We start from the raw sequence: 26,030 nt of genomic DNA, 5'->3' as shown, positions 1-26,030 counted from the left end.
TTGGTAGAAAATGTTATTTGAAACCAAGATCTGGGGGCCCCTTGTTTCTCACAGGGCACGCTCAATGCTCTTAGCTTGTGGCTATTCCCAGTCTCGTCTCAGCTGACAGAGTTGAAGGGGAGAGTGTATTTATACTGTGTGTGCCCTCATGTGTGCATACACATATACACATTCACACCTATACTTATTTCTATATCTCTACCTTGGTATGTTGAAACGGATACATTTACATCCATATTTCCAATTCCAATCCCATCAGGGTGATAAGTTTAGCTTTCTGCCTTTCGCTATTTTTAACTTTTTTTCCCCAACAAGAAACCTGGCTTGTTCTGAGCTTATTCTGTCAGTCACCCCTGCGGGGGTGCCAGGCTCTCCCTGCCGGGAGCTCTGACATTCCTCCCTGGCTCCTTGGTGTCTACGCCTTCCTCATCCTGCTCAACGCTGACCACTCCCCACCCTAGGCCCCCCTCCCTCACACCCTCTTCACCTTACCTGGACCCTTAAACATCCCACTGGCCACCCCTCCACGGTGATGCTGTCCTCAACCCATGGGTTCTAAGCCACTGTACTGCCCCTCAGGGCACCTTGCTCTGCCCACTGACCAGATTCCAGACTCAGCTACTCAGCACAGAGCCAGGAAAAGGAAAATCCACAGAAAGGTCTGAGGCCTACAGAAAGCAACCCATGTTATTTTTTCACTCTTTTCTCACTTATAACACCCAGAGAAGAGGAATAAAATGACAAGATCTGGCTCTTGCAGGCTTCTCAGCTACTTTAAGTCAGTCTTTGTGAGGATGTGTGCTTTGTGTGTGTGTGTAACGTTTTCTGCTACAACAGCCAGACCATGACAAAAGCTCTGCGCTCATTACTTCCCATCAGAACTGACGTATTTCCCCACCTCACAGGGAGCATCTAGAAAAGGCCAATTTGGATAATTTGTTGTATTTCTTTCTGTCTTGGGGAAACAAGGCCTATTAAGGGGTAAAAGGCCAAGTAGGATAATGTGTTATATTTTCCCTTTGCCTTGGAGAAATGTGAGTGGAGAAGCAAACATTTAAAAAGAAAAGGCTGCTCTTGCAAATTAAAAGTTTCTAAAAATTTAATTAAAAAATTAAATAGTTATTGTTAATTTTCCATGAAAAGTGAGGAAAGAGCCCACCAGGCTCTTCTGTCCATGGAATTCCCTAGGCAAGAATATTGGAGTGGGTTGCCATTTCCTCTCCTTCTTACTTCCCATAGGGAAAACCATTTTTTCTGGAAAGAAGATATTTCTCATCTGTTAAGAAAACTTTCTTTAAGGAAGGAAGGAAGGGAGAGGTGCCAGTTTTTAGGAGTTTCTGACCCAAAATGATTAAATATTGTTAGGAGTATCTATTTCTTATCCAGAGAGCATTTTTGTTCCTGTTATTGACATTCAGCTAACAGAGATAAAGTTAAAACAATACAAATAAAACTTAGTGCCCAATGTTCATTGCAGCACTGTTCATTTGCAACTGCCAAGACACAGAAGCAACCTAAATGCCCATTAAAAGATGAATGGATACATCTTTGTGAAAGAAGAAACAAAAACTCCTAAAAAAAACGGATAGATTTGGAAACCTCAGGTGAGTCTATCAAAGACAGGAATATGCAAGGACCACCAGCTGGGTTCCCAGTGCAAATATTTGCTGATTGCAACTTTGATCCAATTATTGTAATTTATTTTTCCGATACTAAGTCCTCCTCTTTAAATATCAGCACATTAGAATTGAAAGTTCATTGAGTTTTGGCAAAAATTTTGTTAATCAACTTTGTATCATAGCCATTGTTGGAAGGTTCCTGTCCAAATTAGCTTTTATTAGGCTGCTTTCTGGTGCAGTGAGTTGGCCTTAAATAAGGCCACATCAGAAAAAAAAAAAAAATGGATAAATATGTGATACATATATAACAATGGAATATATTCAGCCATAAAAAGGAATGAAATAAAGACATTTGCAGCACCATGCATAGACCTAGAGATTGTCATACTAAGTGAAACAGTAAGTCAGAAAGATATCATAGGATATCACTCCTATGTGAAATCTAAAATATGATACAAATAAACTTATTTATTAAACAGAAATAGATCCACAGACATAGAAAACAAAATTATTGCCAAAGGAGAAAACGGAAGGATAAATGAGGAGTTTGGGAGTAACATGTACAAACTACTATACATAAAGCAGATAACCAACAAGGACCTCCCGTAACGACACAAGAAATCATACTCAATACTTTGTAATAACCTATAAGGGAAAACAATCTGAAAAAAAATAGATATACACATATGTGTAGCTGAATCACTTTGCTGTACACCTGAAACTAATACAACATAGTAAATGAACCATACTTTAATTTAAAAACACCCATGACTCAGACAGTAAAGAATCTGCCTGCAACACAGAAGACCTGGGTTCGATCCCTGGGTTGGGAAGATCCCCTGGAGGAGGGCATGGCAACCCACTCCAATGTTCTCACCTGGAGAATCCCCAGAGATATAGGAGACTGGCAGGCTTCAGTCCATAGGGTCTCAAAGAGTCGGACACAAATGAGCAACTAAGCACACACAAAAAACAAAACAAATTAAACAAAACAAGCAAAAATGTTGGTTCCATGGGGAAAGAGTCAATAGGCAAGCTGGGGTTGTCCCCAGGGACCCAGACCTAATACATACTAATCCGCTCCTTCCAAGGGACCACTTCATTTTTCACCAAGGACACCTTCAGAAATGTTCATCTCCATTTTAATTTCAGGAAGGTCAGGGAGCTCAATTGTTATTCAAAAAAAGGCAGAATAAAAATCAAGATAGGCCAGGTTTAGAATGATAGTTACCTAGTCTATAATTTACATTTAAAGCAAAACAAAAACACAAAGACCAGAGGAGAAAGGGAACTGATCTCTCAAGTTTGGCAGAACTTTTCTACAGAATGAAACTGAACAAACACAGCCACTCCTGGCTTAATCCTCCCATGTCCACCCTCCGGGCCTGGAATTGGCCACCCCAAGCAGGCAGCTGGGGTGAGAGCTTTCAGGGGCCTCCCCAGAGCTTTTTTTAACCTGGCATTTTCTGCTTATGGACTTTCCACTAGGGCAATCCTAGGTCCGGGGATTCACTTCGGCTGGGAAATCTGAGACGTCAGCTGGCCTGTGGCAAAGAAGGTATTTTTAGCTGAGACTTGGGGATTTCAGGATTGATACCTACTTTAGACATCAGGGTGGGAGGCAGAAGACAGAGCCAAGCAACGGCAGTGGGTAGCTCTTTAGTTTCGTGGCAACAACTGCAGAGCTTACCTTGGAAGAGGAGGTTGTGTGTGCCCTGGTCGGGAAGGGCAGGCCAGCCTGGGCATCTTCTCAACAATGATGCTGCACCTTCCCAACAAGGTGAGGCCTAGAAGTCTTACCTCCACGGTAGTATTCAGAGAGACTCTCCCAATACCTACCTGCCCACCCACCTTCCTCCCTGCCTGCTGCATTGGCATCACATGAAACTTATTAGAAATGCACATTTGGGGCCCCATCTACTAAGTTAGAAATTCTGGCAGCAGGATCCAGCAGTGTTGCATCAGGCCTTGCAGGTGATTCTCATGCACACTAAACGTTACCGATCTAATCACACCCTCACAAACATTCCTGGATAAAGGTACAAGAGCAAACTTTTACCCCTATCAAACCTACAAAACAGTACATCTTTTTTAATTAAGACATTATTTTTGGCATATTTTTAGATTTACAACATTGAGCAGTTCAGTAAAGACAGCCAGTAATTCTTTCTAAACCATTTTTTTTTCCCTCCAGCGTGCACCGTGTTAAGTCGCTTCAGCTGTGTCTGACTCTTCATGAACCTATGAACCATGACCTGCCAGGCTCTACTGTCCATGGGATGCTCCAGGCAAGGATACTGGAGTGGGTTGCCATGCCCTCCTGCAGGGGATCTTCCCAACCTAGGGATCGAACCCACGTCTCTTACGTCTGCTGCATTGCCAGGTAGGTTCTTTACCACTAGTGCCACCCCTTACCCTAATGTGAAAAGACTTTTTCCCTTGTGCATCCTTCAGGGCAGTGATGAGACACCAGCTGAGTTTTGTTATCAAAGGTTGCAAATTGAGTCAGAGTAAGACACAGCCCCCAGTGCTTGGGGAGGAGGGCAGTCCCATACAGCAGCCCTAGAAATGGGCAGGGGAAGCTGGGGGAAGCCAACTGAAATTATCTAAGATGCAGTAGCCAAGGGAACACCCCCTCAAAAGAGTCTGGGAAATAATATTTGAGCATTCCTAATGAAGTAGCTTCCTATGGCTGCTGTAACAAATTACCACCATAATTACAACAACACAAATTTATTTCTCTCACATTTCTGAAGCTCAGAAGTCTGAAATTGGTTCCATGGGCTAAGTCAAGGTGTCAAGATATCATCAGGGTCGCTTCCTTCTGAATGCTTTGAGGAGAGGATCTGTTTCCTTGCCTTTTCCAGCTGTTAGTGGCCACCTGTCTGTATTCCTTAGCTGGTAGCCCTTTCTGCATCTTCAGAGCATTATCTCTCCAGGTTCTACATCCATCATCTCATTGCCTTCTCCTCTAACTGACCCTCTTGCCTCCCTCCTATAAAGACACCATAGTCTCATCAGTTCCTTCCAGATATCCAGGACAATCTCCCCATCTTGAAATCTTAGCTAATCACAGCTGCAAAACCCCTTTGGCCTTAAAAATGGTATTCCCAGGTCCTGAGAATCAGGGTGTGGCTATATTTGGGGGTCCCTTATCCAACTTACTACACTCCACATGACCCTGTACTGTCTAATAAGGTAGAGACACTGACCGCATGTGGGTATTGAGCACTGGAAAATGCAACTCACTTGGATTGCTGTGCACTGTAAGAATATTGAAATTTGAAGACAGTCTGAAAATAATAAGGTAATACATTTCATTCATAACTTTTATATCGAATTCCACGTTAGAATTGGGCTTCCCATGTGGCCCAGCGGTAAAGAATCTGCCCACCAATACAGAAGACCCAAGAGATGTCGGTTTGATCCCTGGGTTGAGAAGATCCCCTGGAGGAGGAAATGGCAACCCAGGCCAGTATTCTTGCCTGGAGAATTCCATGGACAGAGGAGCCTGGCAGACCGTAGTCCACGAGGTCACAAAGAGTCAGACACAACGGAGCACACATGCACTGTACACATTTGAATTACAAAATCTTGGACAGAGTGAGTTAAATAAGACATATTATTAAAACTAATTTGGACTGGCCCATCCCCCGCCGGGGGCAGGGAGGCAGGCAGGCGATAGCTAGCCGTAAGGCGAGGGGCAAACTTGGCCCCAGAGACGGCATCCTCTACCAAACAGCGAGCAGGGTCCCAGCTGCTAACCAAGTCTTCCTGGGATCCTGGAAGGTTGACATCTGCCAGGAGGGTTGCAGCCAGAGGTCAGCTCCCCAGAGTAGACACACAGCACACCTGAGACGGCGCTCCCGCTGTGCACCCAGGAAACTGAGCGGCTGGGACGGGGGAGGTGATAAGACACGCCACCCACCTGGGGAGAGTATGCTCGCCAAGCACCTGGTTGCCTGAGCGGGTTAGACCTGGGAAGTGCATGCAACACAAGGCCTGCTTTAGACAGATCTCCGTCAGAGCAACCTGGACCCTGAGCAGTGTAGACTGGGAAAGCACACACGCCATTAGCTGGGGCAAACCCAGTGTGGCCCAGACAGTAGAGCACTCCCCACACATGCCAGTGATATTTGTTTGCAGTGTTCCTCCCCACAGCACAACTGAACAAGTGAGCCTAAATAAATGACCACCTTCGCCCCCTTATGTCAGGGTGGACATTAGACACTGAAGAGACTTACAAACAAAGAAAGCCAAAATAAACAAAGAAGAGGAACCACCTTGGAAATGACAGGTGCAACAGATTAAAACCCTGTAGTTAGCACTGGCTACATTGGAAGGGGCCTATAGACCTTGAGAAGAAGTATAAGCTGGAACAAGGAACGATCTGAAACTGAACTGACCCCACACGGCCCTGAGAGGAACCACAGCTCCAGAGAAATTCCTAGATATATTTTAATATAATCATTTTAAATTTTTTAATTTTTTTCATTTTTAAGTTCTTTATTTCTCCTTCAATTTTCATTTTTAAAACCTACTATTGCCTTGCAAAAAAAAGACCCTATTTTTAAAGCAAATTTCATATATATATTTTTTATAACTTTTGCGATTTTGTTTTGTTTTTTTAATATTGTATTTTTGAGAGTCTAACCTCTACTCTAGATTTTTAATCTTTGCTTTTTGGCATTTGGTATCAATTTTGTACCTTTAAGAATCCAATCTTCAGTACCCATTTTTACTTAGAAGTGTGATTATTGGCTTGATTGCTCTCTCCCCTCTTGGCTCTCCTTTTTCTCCCCCACGTCACCTCTATCTCCTTCCTTCCCCTTCTCTACTTAACTCTGTGAACCTCTTTGGGTGTTCCGGGTGGTGGAGAACACTTAGGGAACTGATTACTGGCTAGATTGGTCTCTCTCCTTTTGACTCCCCCTTCTCTCCTCCTGGTCACTTCTATCTCCCTCCTTCCTCTTCTCTTCTCCATGTAACTCTGTGAACCTCTCTGGGTGTCCCTCACTGTGGAGAATCAATTCACCATTAACCTAGATGTTTTATCATCGGTGCTGTATGGATGGAGAAGTCTTGAGGCTATTGTAAGAATAAGACTGAAAGCCAGAGGCAGGAGGCTTAAATCCAAAACTTGAGAACACCAGAAAACTCCTGACTCCAGGGAACATTAATCAACAAGAGCTCATCCAAAAGCCTCCATACCTACACTGAAACCAAGCTCCACCCAAGAGCCAACACATTTCAGAGCAAGAAACACCAAGCTACTTCTCCAACAACGCAGGAACATAACCTTGAGCATTAAAATACAGGTGGCCAAAAGTCACACCAAACCCATAGACACCTCAAATCTCACTACTGGACATTTCATTGCACTGCAGAGAGAAGAGATCCAGCTCCACCCACCAGAACACCGACGCAAGCTTCCCTAACCAGGAAACCTTGACAAGCCACTCGTCCAACCCCACCCACAGGGAGGAACCTCCACAATAAAGAGGAACCACAAACTTCCATCATACAGAAAGGCCACCCCAAACACAGCGATCTAAACAAGATGAAAAGGCAGAGAAATATTCAGCAGGTAAAGGATCATGCTAAATGCCCACCATACCAAACAAAAGAGGAGGAGATAGGGAGTCTACCTGAAAAAGAATTCAGAATAATGATAGTAAAAATGATCCAAAATCTTGAAAACAAAATGGAGTTACAGATAAATAGTCTGGAGACAAGGATTGAGAAGATGTAAGAACTGTTTAACAAGGACCTAGAAGAAATAAAAAAGAGTCAATCAATAATGAATAATGCAATAACTGAGATCAAAAACACTCTGGCGGGAACCAACAGTAGAATAATGGAGGCAAAAGATAGGACAAGTGAGGTGGAAAATAGAATGGTGGAAATAAATGAAGCAGAGAAGAAAAAAGAATTAAAAGAAATGAGGACAACCTCAGAGACCTCTGGGACAATGTCAAACGCCCCAATATTTGAAACATAGGAGTCCCAGAAGAAGAAGACAAAAGGAAAGGCCATGAGAAAATACTTGAGGAGATAATAGTTGAAAACTTCCCTAAAATGGGGAATGAAATAGCCACGCAAGTCCAAGAAACCCAGAGAGTTCCAAACAGGATAAACCCAAGGCAAAACACCCCAAGACACATATTAATCAAATTAACAAAGATCAAACACAAAGAACAAATATTAAAAGCAGCAAGGGGAAAACAACAAATAACACACAAGGGGATTCCCATAAGGATAACAGCTGATCTTTCAATAGAAACTCTTCAGTCCAGAAGGGAATGGCAGGACATACTTAAAGTGATGAAAGAGAAAAACCTACAAGCCAGATTACTGTACCCAGCAAGGATCTCATTCAAATATGAAGGAGAAATCAAAAGCTTTACAGACAAGCAAAAGCTCAGAGAATTCAGCACCACCAAACCAGCTTCTCAACAAATGCTGAAGTATCTTCTCCAGACAGGAAACACAGAAAGGGTGTATAAACTCGAACCCAAAACAACAAAGTAAATGGCAACGAGATCACACTTATCAATAATTACCTTAAATGTAAATGGATTGAATGCCCCAACCAAAAGACAAAGACTGGCTGAATGGACAAAAAAACAAGACCCCTATATATGCTGTCTACAAGAGGCCCACCTCAAAATAAGGGACACATACAGACTGAAAGTGAAGGGCTGGAAAAAGATATTTCACACAGACGGAGACCAAAAGAAAGCAGGAGTAGCAATACTCATATCAGATAAAATAGACTTTAAAACAAAGGCAGTGAAAAGAGACAAAGATGGACACTACATAATGATCAAAGGATCAATCCAAGAAGAAGATATAACAATTATAAATATATGTGCACCCAACATAGGAGCACCGCAATATGTAAGGCAATTGCTAGCAAGTATGAAAGGGGAAATTAACAATAACACAATAATAGTGGGAGACTTTAATACCCCACTCACACCTATGGACAGATCAACTAAACAGAAAATTAACAAGGAAACACAAACTTTAAATGATACAATGTACCAGTTAGACCTAATGATATCTATAGGACATTTCACCCCAAAACAATGAATTTCACCTTTTTCTCAAGTGCACACGGAACCTTCTCCAGGATAGATCACATCCTGGGCCATAAATCTAGCCTCGGTAAATTCAAAAAAATTGAAATCATCTCAAGCATGTTTTCTGATCACAATGCAGTAAGATTTGATGTCAACTACAGGAAAAAAACTATTAAAAATACAAACATATGGAGGCTAAACAACACACTTCTGAATAACCAACAAATCACAGAAGAAATGAAAAAAGAAATCAAAATATGCATAGAAATGAATGAAAATGAAAACACAACAACCCCAAACCTATGAGATTCAGTAAAAGCAGTGCTAAGGGGAAGGTTCATAGCAATACAAGCCTACCTCAAGAAACAAGAGAAAAATCAAATAAATAACCTAACTCTACACCTAAAGCAGCTAGAAAAAGAAGAAATGAAGAACCCCAGGGTTAGTAGAAGGAAAGAAATCATAAAAATTAGGGCAGAAATAAATGAAAAAGAAATAAAGGAGACCACAGTAAAAATCAACAAAGCTAAAAGCTGGTTCTTTGAGAAGACAAATAAAATAGACAAACCATTAGCCAGACTCATCAAGAAAAAGAAGAATCAAATCAACAAAATTAGAAATGAAAATGGAGAAATCACAACAGACAACACAGAAATACAAAGGATCATAAGAGACTACTATCAGCAACTATATGCCAATAAAATGGACAACTTGGAAGAAACGGACAAATTCTTAGAAAAGTATAGCTTTCCAAAACTGAACCAGGAAGAAATAGAAAATCTTAACAGACCCATCACAAGCACAGAAATTGAAACTGTAATCAGAAATCTTCCAGCAAACAAAAGCCCAGGACCAGATGGCTTCATAGCTGAATTCTACCAAAAATTTAGAGAAGAGCTAATACCTATCCTACTCAAACTCTGTGGGAGAAGGCGAGGGTGGGATGATTTGAGAGAATAGCATTGAAACATGTATATTAACATATGTGAAATAGATCGCCAGTCCAGATTCGATGCATGAGACAGGGTGTTCAGGGCTGGTGCACTGGGATGACCCTGAGGGATGGGATGGGGAGGGAGGTGGGAGGGGGCTTCAGAAAAGGGAACCCTCTTACACTGTTGGTGGGAATCCAAACTAGTACTGCCACTATGGAGAACATTGTGGAGATTCCTTAAAAAACAGGGAATAGAACTGCCATATGACCCAGCAATCCCTCTGTTGGCATACACACCAAGGAAACCAGAATTGAAAGAGACACATGTACCCCAAAGTTCATTGCAACACTGTTTACAATAGCCAGGACATGGAAGCAACCTAGATGTCCATCGGCAGATGAATGGATAAGAAAGCTGTGGTACATATACACAATGGAATATTACTCAGCTATTAAAAAGAGTGCATTTGAATCAGTTCTAATGAGGTGGATGAACTTGGAGCCTATTATACAGAGTGAAGTAAGTCAGAAAGAAAAACACCAATACAGTATATTAACACATATATATGGAATTTAGAAAGATGGTAACGATAACCCTATATGCGAGACAGCAAAAGAGACACAGATGTAAAGAACAGACTTTTGGACTCTGTGGGAGAAGGTGAGGGTGGGATGATTTGAGAGAATAGCATTGAAACATGTGTATTAACATATGTGAAATAGATCGCCAGTCCAGATTCGATGCATGAGACAGGGTGCTCAGGGCTGGTGCACTAGGATGACCCTGAGGGATGGGATGGGGACGGAGGTGGGAGGGGGCTTCAGGATGGGGAACACATATATGTACACCTATGGCTGATTCATGTGAATTATGGCAAAAACCACCACAATATTGTAAAGTAATTAGCCTCCAATTAAAATAAATAAATTTTTAAAAAATAAAATAAAATTAATCTGTTTCTTTTCACTTTTTTCAAATGTGGCTACTAGACAATTTTAAATTACACATGTGGCCAACATTATATTACTGTTGGATGACGCTGCTATAGACCACAAAGGAAGCAAGGTAATGTTAAATTTCAATTGTTTTATTTTTGTCTTGCTCACAGTTAGAACCTAAACGTTGAAAGCAACATGTCTTCTTTCAACCTTCTCTAGGGAAAGCAACTGACAACACAAAATTGAGATTTCAAATCAAGAGATTGTTACTTAGGGACATGCACAATTAAATTCTCCACTGGATAACAGTAACCTATATACACACACACACACACACACACACACATATGTATATATTTAAAAATATATATGTATATATGTGTATATATATATATGTAGCAACTTGTGTTTTTACAAAGCACTTTCATAAAGCATTATTTCACTGAGCCATCAATCAGAATCCTGAGAGAGGAATATTATTCCCATTCTTCCGAGAAAGAAATTGAGCCTAATGGGAATTTACTTGTTATAGTGGCCCCCAACTAATAAGTGATGGATAAGAACCTGAGCCAGGTCTGTGTGCTGCAGTGTCCAGCGCTGCCCTGAGCTTATTTTGGCTCAGGTTTAATGATTTAATCAAGCTCACTCTACTTCCTGAGTTCTTTTATATCTAATTCTTCCCAAATTTCAGAGATCCCAGAATTCTCTTCACCTGGAAATTTTGTTCCCTTGCCACTCTGAACATATTTTTATTATTTTTTATTTTTTAACTGTGAACACAGAGGAGTGTGTATCCTACTTTCCCAGGTAAGAAAGGACTTTATCCTATGTTAAACTCCTGCTCAGCTAGAGGCACACCTGGTACCAGACAAAGACACTACCAAAAGTCAAACTACAGACCAATATCTTTGATGATATAGATGCAAAAACGTTAGCAAACTGAATCCAGGAACACATTAAAAAAAATCGTACACCACGATCAAGTTAGATTCATCCCAGGGTCGAAAAGATAGTTCAACATACACAAATCAATGTGATACAGCACATCAACAAATGAAAAGACAAAAATCACATGATCATCTCAACATGCAGAAAAAGCACTTGATAAAATTCAACATCCATTCATGATGCCACTCTTGCCAAAGTGGGCGTAGAGGGAACACACCTCAACATAACAAAAGCTGTTTCTGACAAACCCACAGCCAACAATAGAGGCATGTCTGGCTCCCAGCTTGATGTGGACCACCTGTTGCGAGACCCTCAATACCAATGACTGTCTCTCTACACCTTTTCTATCATGCGCAAGATGCATGCCTGGGTGAAACGCTCAGATCTGACTTAGAACCAAAGAAGATATCCCCAGACAAACATGGCCACTGGTGAGCAAATTTCCTTTGCTCAGTCTTCCTTGGAGTTGAACAGGCCATTCTGAACTTTGGCAGAGGTCACTGTGAAAAGAAATGGCAAAGACCCACAAACAGGGAAGCAGAAATCAGCATCAGTTCAGATGCCCTTCACCCAGTAGTGCTTCTCAATTGAAAGGAAGGAGATAAGGAAAAAAGATAAGGGTAAAATGAGCTCCTCGTTTTTTCTGCAACATGAAAATCTAGTTTTTAGATCTAGAAAGGCCCTTGGAGAGTGTCTAGTCTAACCACCTCATTTTACACATGAGGAAACCAGGATCAAAAAGTTAATTGACTTCTGTAAAGTCTCACAGCAATTCAGTATCAGATAAAGACTAGAGCTCCCATTTCTGATTGTGTCAAATTAAACAAAATTGCTTTAAAGGATCCACAGAGAAACATTAAGTGTAATCACACAGCTTTGATTTCCAAACCACCCTACAGAGGAGTGGCACCTTGCTTGAAGGATGAGACTCTGAAATAGGTACACAACCCTGAAAATCATGTAGTATCAAAATAATCCTTGAAAATCCTTAAGAAAGTGCCATGTTGGAGACCAGTATAACTTCTGTCAATCAATCCCACATGGTCAGTTTTTCCAGAGATGGAACAAGCTCAACAGTTGAGTACCAGATTAATTAATTGGCCTGAGATTAGAAGAAAAAAAAAAGGCATTGATCTTTAAACACAGGATCACATGTAGGCCTGCAAGCTGGATACATATAAAAGGCACTGGAGTTCTGAAATTAATAGCAGATTCCCTTCTCTTCATTTGTGCTCTCACTCCAGGGCATTGAGCAGAACAACAGGCAAAGTGACTCATACGACATCAACAGTTCTCTCTCTTCCCTGCGCTCCTGATAATAGTGTTTACCACGTAATTAGAAACAAATTTGCTTCACACACACATGAATCTGTTTTGTTCATTGGTGCATCCCAAATGCCTAGTTCTGTGCCTGGCACATAACTGTTTGTTGAATAAATGGATGAATCTACTCCTCTTTCTGTCTAGGCGATGCAACTGAATTCTTACAAGGTTATCTTGTTCTAGCACGTGGCTCCTAAGTTCTCAGAGTGTTATATTGCCCTGGCCAGAAAAATTCACATTGAACTGTTCATAGAGACTGTTCAGTATTCATGGGGTTCATGGACACACGATTAAAATTTTCTGGTGCTATCAACCTTTAAGATGCAGCTGTGACACTTGAGCAGAATGACCTTCGTGGCTCTGGAAAGTCTATCATCGTTTACTTTCATAGCTGCATAAGGACTTTTCTTTAAAACTCTCCCAAGCGCTAGAAACAAAAGGCACTCTCTAAATGCTGTCAGCCCGAAAGTTCAAAGGGAACCCAAGCTGAGCTCAAACTAGTGGCACCAAAACAACCTTTACAGCCCATAGCTATATTTTCTGCCCTACTCTTGAGCCAGCCTGTTGGTTGACTGGCCCTTTTCCACAGACGTCCTCTTGAGCTGCTCGTAAGTTTCAGCACTGATACTGAATGGCCAGATGGATGACCTACAGGAGCACCCTGGATCCCCAGCTAGCCCCAACCAGCACTGATACTGCGCTTGTCACCACCAGCTCTGATGGTTTGAACATGGAGAAATGTACAGCAGGAGAATATTCAAACAGCTGCTGAAAGGTGAGCTGAGGGAAGTCACTGCCAGCAGGCTCAGACGAAAACACAATTTATAGGCATCCTTCAGCAGAGCTCAGAGCTGAGCAAACATGGCTACAGAGCCCTTGGGGATGCGGCTGACAGACACACCAGTGCTCCAGGACAACAGCAGCTCTTGCTGAGCAAAGAGAAAGAAGTAGAGACAGGAGGCTGGCTGGGGACAGTGACAGGCTCAGGAAAGGGCAGCTGACTCAGCGAGCCAGCCCATGTACTCTACACCCACATGGAAAGCACACATAATCTCCCAACCTGCATGGTGGTTGCCTATAAGAATAATAAATATTATGGACTATGCACTAAAGCAGATTTAGCAAAGTCCTAGGAATAGAATAAACTTAAGGCAGGGAAAGGATTACCTGTCTATGCATCTGTACTGGCTTGAATAATGTCCCTCAAAAATTCATGTCTACCAGAACTGATGCTTCTGAACTGTGGTGCTGGAGAAGACTCTTGGGAGTCCCTTGGGCAGCAAGGAGATCAAACCAGTCAGTCCTAAAGGAAATCAACCCTGAATATTCATTGGAAGGACTGATGCTGAAGCTGAAGCTCCAATACTTTGGCCACCTGATGTGATAAGCCGACTCATTGAAAAAGACCCCAATGCTGGGAAAGACTGAGGGCAGGAGGAGAAGGGGGCCACAGAGGATGAGATGGTTGGATGGCATCACTGACTCAACTCAATGGATATGAGTTTGGGCAAACTCTGGGAGATGGTGAAGGACAGGGAAGGCTGGCATGCTGCAGTCCATGGGGTGGCAAAGAGTCAGACATGACTGACTAAAAAACAACAAAATGAAGGGTTATTGGGACATAACCCCACTGTAAGTGAAAATAGATCAATAGTGTCATTCTTATGGAAAATAGTACAACATATAAGGGTACATATGGGTACATATGGAAAGGGAAATGGCAACCCACTCCAATGTTCTTGCTTGGAGAACCCTTTGGACAGAGGAGCCTGGAGTGCCTCAGTCCGTGGGATTGCAAAGAGTCAGACATGACTTAGCGACTGAACAATGGGTTCATAAGAGTGAGAAGAGCCTCCCTCTATTATATCAGAATTTCTGCTCTAAAACCAGGAAAATCATCAGCCATAAATCTATGAAAGGAAAAGGATGCTACATTAGCAAAAATCATCAGTTATGGGAGAATTTCTAAGGATTTTGTGACTAATACACATACTTGACTGATTTATAATAAATATTATGTATCATTTATTCTATAATTATATGCTGCTGCTAAGTTGCTTCAGTCGTGTCCGACTCTGTGCGACCCCAGAGACGGCAGCCCACCAGGCTCCCCCGTCCCTGGGATTCTCCAGGCAAGAACACTGGAGTAGGTTGCCAGTTCCTTCTCCAACGCATGGAAGTGAAAAGTGAAAGTGAAGTTGTTCAGTCGTGTCCGACTCTTCGCGACCCCATGGACTGCAGCCTACCAGGCTCCTCCGTCCAGGGGATTTTCCAGGCAAGAGTACTGGAGTGGGGTGCTAAAGCCTTCTCCGCTGTAATTATATAAATCATGCCAATTATAAATAGCCATCTACCGTTCAACAAATGCTCTGGCTGTGACACAACAGAAGGGATTCGGCTATACAAAACAACTCCTAAGAGGAAAAGAAGCAAAGGGAAGTGCTGGACAGAAAAACCTTTATCATCCAAGAGTCTCATTAAATTATCACTCAAGCAAAGAGCTCTAGAACTAAGAGAACACGCCTCAGTGAATGAGATGTTTTGTCTACACTGTCTAACACAGTAACCACTGGTCACATGTGATTACTGAGCACTTGAAATGTGGCCAGTGAGACTGGAAAACTAAATTTTTAATTTAATTTTGATTCATTTAAATGAGCATAATAATTAAATAGCCGCATGTGGCCAGCAGCTACTCTATTGGAGGGCACTGCTCTAGAATCACAGAAGGCTGGCTGTGGAGACAAACCTGAGAGCCTCAGAAATCCGAGATGTGACCAGCCCCACAAGTAAAAACAGGGGAGGGAGCCTTTACAGAAGGTACAGCGGTATGTAGAGTATTTCTAGGACATATTTGGGCTTCCCTGGTGACTCAGATGGTAGAGTCTGCCTGCAATGCAGGAGACCCAGGTTTGATCCCTGGGTTGGGAAGATCCCCTGAAGAAGGAAACAGAAGCCTACTCCAGTGTTCTTGCTTGGGAAATCCCATGGACAAAGAAGCCTGGTGGGTTGGCTACTGGACATATTTATTTCCTTAATCTTCACATGCTCTTATAGATAGTCAGTGATCATCCCCATCAGCTGGATGAGGAAATCAGGGTTCAGCAAGATTCTCTGACTTGCCCAGGGCCTTGCAGCTTTTACAGGCTAGGGCCAGAGATCTGAATATGGCTTTGACACCAAAATCCATCTAGTCATCAAGGCACTCCATTTACAGCACCTTTCACTCTTGTGATGTCACCCATTTCCACCCTCTCTGAAGAGTCTGAAACACAAAAGTGGGTATGCATGGATGAATGCATATATGTGTGTCTGAGTAGATTTTGCAGAACAGGTACAGGTCTGAGAATTACTTGAGTGTTTAGTGTGGATCTAGTATTCCATACAAATCAGTATCCTCTAGGCAACCAGCCCCATTTTCCACTTAATCAGGAAGAACAGGAGGCAAGAATGAGTACCTGTTGACTAACTTATTAAGGCCAAATTGGCACATTAAATAAACCTTCTTCCTGGGACACATTTAGCACTATTTCTATCACCCAGCTTTCCTGGTGCTCAGGGAGCCCCCATTTCCCTGGCCACAGTGACACTTTGAAACCCCAAGACTACAGGTCTTCGCAGCAGGGGAGGCTGGAGGTAAGGGAATGAGGAAAACCGAGCAACGGGGCACCTAAGAAATGGTATGTAGGTTTGAAAATAACTAGTTTCAAGTCAAGAGTGACAATGCTAAATCTGGCTGCTCAGCTTCTCCCCCAGTCTCCTGTTTGTCTCCAGCAGTGGTAAAGGGCAGGTGCGGGTCATTAGATCCCGCAAGTGTGGAAATCAGGTGAAGCCATGGTGGGAAAGATGGCCCTCCCAAGACAAAAGCACAGGTGGTTTGTGGTGGAGGCGTGGATGCCTGCTGCGCTATTAATAAGATTTCTGCAGTATTATGAAGAAGGTTTCTAATGGAACTAATTGTGCATCACTTTAAAAAGTTTCATTATGCCTGGAAATATACTTGATGAGATTAATAAAGCAATTCTTATTTGTCTAACCTCCTCAAAGTTTAACTGAGCCTTTCATCCCTGTCCTGTGCTCCGATCCTGCAAGGAACCCTCTGGGAAGAGCCCCTTCCCCCTAAATAAAGCTTTACAGCATTTTGAGGTTGTGAGACTTATGTGATTCCACACCCAAATAACTCTGAAAATAGTTCATCCTGGTGCAACTCTCGGTGTGTCCTGGGAAGAATTCTATGGAAAACCAGCTTAGCCCAGTAATCACATTTGTCTACCCAGACAGCTAGTCTAACCTCTCAAGCTCCAGGAACCTGGCTGTGGGGACTGATTTCTAGCCTAATTTTACACAACAAAACTATTAACACCAAATAATACCAACTAGCTGGTGATTGTTGTGTTGTGACAAAAACTGATTTTATAGCTTTTTTATTTATTTATTTATTTTTTCCTATAGCTTTTTAAAAACCCATTGTTTCCTCTCATTTTCTCTGGGCTATTTCTAAAAGTGGGGGTTCCCTCATAGCTCAGTCAGTAAATCATCTCCCTGCAATGCAGGAGACCTGGGTTTGATTCCTGGGTAGGGAAGATCCCCTGGAGAAGGAACTGGCAACCCACTCCAGTATTCTTGCCTGGAGAAGTCCATGGACAGTGGAGCCTGGCGGGCTACAGTCCATGGGGTTACATGGGGTCGCAAGAGGCAGACACGACTTAGTGACTAAACTGCCACCATGTTGTGACATCTTTAATTTCTAACACCTTCAGCTAAAATATATGTGTCTTTGGGAAATGACCACCACTAAGTCCTGACTTCCCTTTCTGGTGGCAGTCGGCATTCCTTTGCAGAGTTTTGCTTCCATCAGTAAATTACTTTACCAAGGAAGGGTCGGGGAGAATACAAACTACAAATGCGCACAGAGAAGTTGTCTCGTCTTATTCAAGAGTGAGTTTGTCTTTGTAGTACACTGTTCTCAGAAGTTTCCCGCGGGAGGAAAGCTCCACTTTGAATTGACAGGACCGCTTCCCTGGGAATGCCCCGCAGGGAGGCTTCCCTTATGAGCTCCTAGCTCTGAGCGCGCAGAACTCTGTCCTGGGAATACCGAGTAGTGCAAAAAGCGCCTACATCGCCATCCACCGGCCGAAAGAGGGTGGCATCCGGAGTGCAGAGCTTGCTGCAAGAGCTGGGGACTAGTTCTGGCAGGATCCGACCCAACAACACCTAACCCGCGCAGCCCTCCATCCCCGCCCAGAGAACAGTCACTAGTACCCGGCTCCGCGCTGCCGGGACCCCGCAGCGGCAAGTGGACTCCGGGACCCTCCTGACATCGAACAAGAAGAGCAGCGCGAAAGAGATCCAGTTCCTGGGGGATCAGGCCAGTGAGGACCTTCCGCGTTCGTCTTCCCCACCTTTCTTCTCCCAAATCAGGGGCAACGCTGTCCCTTCCCAGGACAGTATCAGAGCCCGCCGAACCCGGAGTAGCTCGAACCTGCGTCCCCCGGTGGCCCTGCGCTCCTTGCACCCAGGGCCGGTACACGCCGCCAAGTTGGCGCACAGGGGACGCAGGAGTTGCCAGCACCCTGCAAGTGGGACCAGTCCTAAGATGCCCACGCTCGGATGGCCCAATGATCACCGGCACCACCGGTGGCAGGGGAACTGAGCGTGAATCCGGGAGCTCGGAGGGACGGAGACTCAGGCGCGCGCAACTGAGAGGAGGCTTACGTCTGGGACAGGCGATGCTGCGCGCTCCTTCCAGATACCCGGCGTCGGCGCAGAAAAGAAGCGTTGGAGCCCCCAAGGGGTTGTTTCCAACGGCTCCTTCAGCAGCCTCCTCAGGAGCCCGGACGCCGCCGAGTCCACTCGATGCGTGGAGGACTCCGTGTTGAAGAGGGACAGTGAGGGGGAGGAGGGAGTACCTGGGACGTGACGACGCCCTTGGCAAGGAGAGCGTGGTCTCTGGACCGACCTGGCTCTGCACCCGCGACGGTAGCATGGAGAGGGCGAGACCTGAGCGTTTGGGCTGGGGGAGACAGAGTAACTGAGAGCCAAGGAGTTGCTTCTCATCTCTCCCAGATCTCATCATATCCTAGACCAGTCTCTTGGCCGGAGCATAGCCAAGTAAAAATCAAAATAACTGCAGCCACTGGCAATTAAGGTCCAAGTTTGTTATCTCAACAAAAACGTACGTTTTCCAGGGTAAGCATTGTTTGCTTTAGGCAAATGGAATCGAGATTCTATGTTTAGGGAAGAAACTGCTTTTGCAAGACTGCCTGAGACTTTGCTAAGACTGCAGGGACCCAGGAGTAAAGCAGAGTCGGCTTCCAAACACCTGGCGGCAATTTCATGCCCAGGGCTTCCACAGGCTGAACCCTAGGAGCCAACAACTCTGGCTCGAGGGCTAAAGGAAACCCTATCCATGACCCTGCGCCCAAAGACTGGTTATAGCGTGAGGCTGGGACAGCCGAAGCTCACCGACGGTGGGGGAAGGTGGCACCCAAGGGGAGGAGGGGGCGGGACGAGAAGGATTGACCCTGGATCCATCCGGACTGAGAGGTCATCCGACCTGTCTGGCGGCAGGATCTTACCCGCTCCGGGGCCAGGGCTGGGCGGTAGCACTCTTCCGGAGCCAGGGCAGGGGACTGTTTCGTGGAGAGCATGTCTCGCTTTTTCCTCCGTCCACTCTTGGTCGCTTTTCTCTCCTCTGCGTGCCCCTGGGAGAGGCACTACGGATGCCTTGCTCCTCGCTCAGGAAGAGACAAGTTGCACTTCAAGGGACAGGGGCCCCACATTTTGTCAGCTCGTCAGATCCTACCCGCGAACCACTCCCTCCCTTCCCTCGTGTCCCTAGGCCCCACCCATAAAAACCCTTCATGACAGATCCTCCGCAACCCCACCTCTTCTAGGCAGTTATTCAAATAAGTTATTCTTCAGGGGCTGGAGGGGTGGGGAAGCCAAGTGGACTGCTGGTCCCCCACCCAAACTCTCCCCCACACTTACCACCCGCGACGGCAGCATGGAGAGGGCGAGACCTGAGCGTTTGGGCTGGGGGAGACAGAGTAACTGAGAGCCAAGGAGTTGCTTCTCGTCTCTCCCAGATCTCATCAAATCCTAGACCAGTCTCTTGGCCGGAGCATAGCCAAGTAAAAATCAAAATAACTGCAGCCACTGGCAATTAAGGTCCAAGTTTGTTATCTCAACAAAAACGTACGTTTTCCAGGGTAAGCATTGTTTGCTTTAGGCAAATGGAATCGAGATTCTATGTTTAGGGAAGAAACTGCTTTTGCAAGACTGCCTGAGACTTTGCTAAGACTGCAGGGACCCAGGAGTAAAGCAGAGTCGGCTTCCAAACACCTGGCGGCAATTTATGCCCAGGGCTTCCACAGGCTGAACCCTAGGAGCCAACAACTCTGTGCCTTTCTGTCACTCACCAGCAGCTGCTCCTCCTCAGGCAGCTTTCAGGAGAGCACCGCAGGTATTTACAATGATCAAGACTATCACCCGAAGCCCAAGATAGTTGTCATAGGTTTGGCAGAAAAGGACTACATTGAGTTTTTCTGAGAAATACTATTTTTTATCCAACCTCGGTCAAGATCTAATGAAAATTTCACAAATCACTCATGAGGTTACTGAATAAATGCATCTCCGGTATTCTGGAGGTGGCTATGAATAGTCAATAAAAATAAGTACCAGGCACCGGTTCCCTCAATATTACAGCTGGAGAGGGGGATAATTTGTAAAATTGGGGGTGGGGGAATCAGTATTTTGCTTTTGAAGTGAAATGAGAAAGTAGAAAATGTAGTAAGTGCATCATACAACAGTTGAAATAGGGAGAGAATCAAAGTAACCAGCCTAAATTTTAAGTTTACACAGTTAGCAAGTACGGAGCTGGAATTCTGCAGAGGCAGTGTAATTTCAGGATTATGTTCTAAAATATTGTTTCATCACACATCATCACATCATTACCACAGGAACACCATCCTCAAATCAAGAGCCTGAACAATTTGTCCCTGAGCAAACCCCCTAGTCTTTCATTGCCAGTCAATTGTCTATAAAATGAGGGTTGGATTCAATCCTCAATATTTCTACAGGCATTCTGAAGCCAAGGGTGGATTGTTTATTCACCTCTTTTCGCTTCCACTTTCTGCCCTCTGGTGGAGATGCTACAGAAACTGTGACATTCAAGTAGCTACATTAGGGAATCTGAATTAGCCACTACTATACAGGACCATTCTTCAGAGAACTAAAGCTGACTGCACTGATAGTGTAAAACAGCATTCTCTAAGCTTCCTTTTAGCAAGAAAACCCAACCAATTCTAGGTACCAGTGGCATCAGAGTAAATAGCTGAGGTAGTCTTTGCATGAAGGTAAACAGCTATTTTTATATGCTTTGTAACAAACTTCAATAAAAGTTCAGTTCAGTTCAGTCGCTTGGTCGTGTCCGACTCTTTGCGACCCCATGAACCACAGCACGCCAGGCCTCCCTGTCCATCACCAACTCCCGGAGTCCACCCAAACCCATGTCCATTCAGTCGGTGATGCCATCCAACCATCTCATCCTCTGTCCCCTTCTCCTCCTGCCCTCAATCTTTCCCAGTGTCGGGGTCTTTTCAAATGAGTCAGCTCTTCGCATACATGGCCCAAGTATTGGAGTTTCAGCTTCAACATCAGTCCTTCCAATGAACACCCAGGACTGATCTCCTTTAGGATGGACTGGTTGGATCTCCTCGCAGTCCAAGGGACTTTCAAGAGTTTTCTCCAACACCACAGTTCAAAAGCATCAATTCTTCTGCACTCAGCTTTCTTTATAGTCCAACTCTCACATCCACACATGACCATTGGAAAAACCATAGCCTTGACTAGACGGACCTGTGTTGACAAAGTAATGTCTCTGCTTTTTAATATGCTGTCTAGGTTGGTCATAACTTTCCTTCCAAGGAGTAAGTGTCTTTTAATTTCATGGCTGCAATCATCATCTGCAGTGAGCCAAAAAAAAAATAAAGTCAGCCACTGTTTCCACTGTTCCCCCATTTTCCGTGCCATGAAGTGATGGGACCAGATGCCATGATCTTAGTTTTCTGAATGTTGAGCTTTAAGCCAACTTTTGCACTCTCCTCTTTCACTTTCATCAAGAGGCTCTTTAGTTCTTCTTCACTTTCTGCCATAAGGGTGGTGTCATCTGCATATCCGAGGTTATTGATATTTCTCCCAGCAATCTTGATTCCAGCTTGTGCTTCCTCCAGCCCAGCGTGTCTCATGATGTACTCTGCATAAGTTAAATAAGCAGGGTGACAATATACAGCCTTGACGTACTCCTTTTCCTATTTGGAACCAGTCTGTTGTTCCATGTCCAGTTCTAACTGTTGTTTCCTGACCTGCATACAGGTTTCTCAAGAGGCAGGTCAGGTGGTCTGGTATTCCCGTCTCTTTCAGAATTTTCCAGTTTATTTATATAAGGAATCATAACAAATGTTAGAAACCTCATAACATGTTATGTTACGAACCAACTTGAGTTTGCAGAGAGCTCACAATAATATTCAATGACCTATGTATTATTCCTTTTTAAAAAATTTGCCACACTTGCTTTTCAACTTAGAGTGAAAACCATCACCTAGTTTCTGACAATACTTTTCGTTTTACATAAAGAAATATTTACGGCCTTTTGAAATTTTTATTGCCTAGTATTTCAAACATATATCTATTTGGACCGCTTAAAAGAAAAAAAATAAATCTTCATGGGATTTATGGGTAAATTAACTTAAATGTAGTGAGTATACCTCTGGAAAAGGTGACTTTACAGGTCAAACGTGGGTCACATTGCACATTACAGACAAATTTCAGTGCTTAGTACTACAAATGAAGGCCATTTGAGAACAGGCAAGAGACATGTCAGAGAAGCAGCAGTACTCCAGGGTGAAAACAGGAAAGCAGCAGCTAAAATAGATATGTTATCCCAAGACTTACCAATTTATCTATTCATTCAACCAACACTCATTTAAGATTGGTTAGCTGCCAGATGAACAAAATAAGAGTTCCTGCCCTTAGAGAACTTTCTGAAATAATAAATACATTAAACAAACATACACAAATGTAAATAAACTATGGAAAAATACTTGCAAGTAAGGTAAGAATGTATTTTAGGGAGTTTAAGCTGAGATCTAAAGACACAAAACCTTTAAAATAAAAAATATATGAAGAACACAGCAAGAAATAGGCAAACTGGACATTTACCTATTACAGGGAGAGTTTACTTAAGAGGCAAAAACAACATACCCATATCTGGAGTAATATATTCCAGCATGCTGAAACGTTCTGTATATGATAAAAGTAGCCCATGTAGACATTCTGTTTGGTATATATACTATTTCTGGGGTATTAATCCCTTACTCTATATAGTCATCCCTGGGAAGAAGGTAATAAGAACTGGCCCATAAAATTTCAAGGGACTTTTATTTCTAGCACCCTCATATACCTAGTGCTAGTCTTCCCCATCTCTAGGGTTGCCATTTGACTGCCCACATCCTGTCTAGTTTTCCTAAGAATGCTTGTTTATGCTCAGTCACTCAGTTGAGTCTCTGCAACTGTAGTCTTCCAGGCTCCTCTGTCCATGGCATTTTCCAGGCAAGAGTACTGGAGTTGACATTTCCTTCTCCAGGGGATCTTCCCGACCCAGGGATGGAACCTGAATTCCTGCACTGCAGGTGGATTCTTTACTGCTGAGCCCCTGGGGAAACCCCTTCCTGAGGATACCCCCTCAACGACAATGACCACATGAGCAAAAAACTGAGATGTCCCAGTTTACAATTAGTTTTTCTGATTTGTGAATCAATCTGTAAGAGAAATCATGACATTGTCACATTTATCTATTATCATAGCTAAGAATTTCTAAGCGCTGTATGCCAGACACTTCACAAAGTGACATGTGTATTTTTTCAGTTTTGAATTCTTGAAGCAAACCTATTTCCTCTGTTGTAAAATGGGAATAGCCCCACTGCATAAGTTGTCATAAACAAACATAATAAGTGCTTTAAAACAGTTGTAAAAAAAAAAGTAAAAAAAAAAAAACAGTTGTAGACATAGCTAATGGGAACCTACTATAGAGCACAGGGAACTCAGCTTGGTGCTCTGTGATGATCTAGATGGGTGGGATGGAGCAGGACGGGGGAGAGAAGTCTAAGAAGAAGAGGATATATGTATCCATATAGCTAATCCATTTCAGTGTACAGCAGAAACTAATGCAACATTGTAAAGCAATGATACTCCAATAAAAAAAAAGTTAAAATAGTTGTAGACACATAATAATAGCTAACACTTATTGGACACTATTTCTCCTTGTTTGTTTTACAGATGAGGAGTAAATGAAGTCTAAGAGAAGTTAAGTAATTGCCTAAGACCTCACAACTAGAAAAGGATAGACCCAGAATTGGAGCCCAAGCAATCTGGAACTAGACTGACCTCTTAACCCCTACCTCCTGCAGTACAATTATTAAGACAGTAATGAAAAATGCCCCCAAAAGTTTACAGCCCAGAATTACACTGTGAATTCACTCATTCATCCATCAAATGTTTACTGAGCACTGCAGTGAGTTGAATAGTGCCTCCCCCACCCCCTGCAAAATTAATGTCCACCTGAAACTAAATATATAACTTTTCTTATTTGGAAATAGGGCCTTTGCTGGTGAAATGAGATTATACTGGAGTAGCATGGGCCCTAACTACAGAGTGTTCTGAAGAGTCAGAAAAGGACACACACAGACAAGAAGAAGGCCATGTGGAAATGGGGATGACACACTGATGTATTTACAAGCCAAAAAATGCCAAGGAATGATGCCCCAAACTGGAAGCTAAGGGAGAGGTGTGGAAGGCTTTCTTTCTCTGAGTCTCCAGAAGGAGCCAACCCTGCTGACACTTTGATTTTGGACATCTGATCCCCTAACTGTGAGAGAATAAATTTCTGTTGCTTGAAGCCTCTCTGTTTGTGATAATCTGTCATGGCAGCCCTAGAAAACTAAAACCAGCATCTGCTATATGGCTAGGCACGGTTCCCCACTCTATATATAGAGTTATAGCAGTAAGCAAAACTGCACCCCTGCCCTTGTGGAGCTTTCCTGCTAGTGAAGGAGACAGATAATAAACAAATATAGAATTCAAAGATAGGTACTGTGCAGTGTTATGAGGAAAAACATTGTGTGAAGATACACAACAGCCAGATGAGGGTTGTTAGGGATGTCTAGGAAATTTCTCCCTAGAAATGTTTTAACTCAGATGAATCTAGACTGTGGAATTTCAGGCTATATTGGATAATTCTTCATAGTACCACTGAAATACATGCCTTTGCATTAATTGGATAGAAAACTTAGCAAGATCAGCAGCTTGGCAAGCAACAGACCTAAACTTGCTCAACAAACCAAGATTCTGAAACACAGGAAAAGGATGGACACCCTTAAGAGAAAGCAGAGGGGTTTCCGGCTTCTCTCAACCCTCCCAAATTCACATCTCTTCTCAGAGGTAGTAACCAGTATTCTGCCCTTTCTTCCTCCTACCTCACAGGGAGACCCTAAGGTCCAAGCCTTTGGGAGGTCTAAATCACTGTCACTCAGTAAAGAGGCACCTTCACAGACCAAAGAGACACAGCTACTTTTACATAAACTCTAGCTCCAGAGCTCAGACTTCTGTTTCACTTCCAGCACCCAGGTATGGGCAAACCTAACAGCTGGAGGAGTCCTTGGGTCATCAGAAATAATGCGAAGAGTCAAAAATTCCTATAGGACATCTTTAAACACTAACACAGATAGTTACTTCTGTTTAGAAAGTTTAACATTCATAGCCATGAAATTCAAGCATCAGACTTCTTGGCAAAAAGCAAATATTTTCAGTGTTTTGTTTCAGTAAAGTTTGTTTGGCAATTTAGCAAAGATTTCACCAACTTATTTGAGACTGAACATGAAACTGAAGTCACTCAGTTATGTCCGACCCTTTGCAACCTCATTGACTGTAGCCTGCCAGGCTCCTTCCTCTGTCCATGGGATTCTCCAGGCAAGAGTACAGGAGTGTGTTGCCATTTCCTTCTTCAGGGGATCTTCCCGACCCAGGGATCGAACCCGGGTCTCCCTCATTGCAGGCAGACACTTTACAGTCTGAGCCACCAGGGAAGCCCTTATTTGAGATGATCTGAATTTCATTTAGATTTGA

General features: G+C 43.4%; 1 protein-coding gene across 3 annotated transcripts in view; it reads right to left on the bottom strand.

The window, feature by feature from the left end:
- Positions 1–19,951, bottom strand: part of CORIN (corin, serine peptidase) — a 285,216-nt gene extending 265,265 nt beyond the window's left edge. For 2 of the 3 annotated variants that reach the window (XM_081590643.1, XM_081590651.1), the window contains exon 1: positions 19,427–19,951. In XM_081590643.1, the coding sequence (XP_081446769.1) occupies positions 19,427–19,498 (72 nt within the window). In that variant the 5' untranslated portion in view covers positions 19,499–19,951. Of the gene's footprint in view, positions 1–18,563 lie in introns of all 3 variants that reach the window. The other variant, XM_081590633.1, reaches the window with a different exon arrangement.
- Between the last annotated feature and the right edge of the window lie 6,079 nt (positions 19,952–26,030).

The sequence above is a fragment of the Giraffa tippelskirchi genome, chromosome 1 (assembly GCF_054371585.1).
Source record: "Giraffa tippelskirchi isolate mGirTip1 chromosome 1, T2T-mGirTip1v1.2.pri, whole genome shotgun sequence".
NCBI lineage: Eukaryota > Metazoa > Chordata > Mammalia > Artiodactyla > Giraffidae > Giraffa > Giraffa tippelskirchi.
This window is presented reverse-complemented; position numbering and strand designations above follow the sequence as displayed.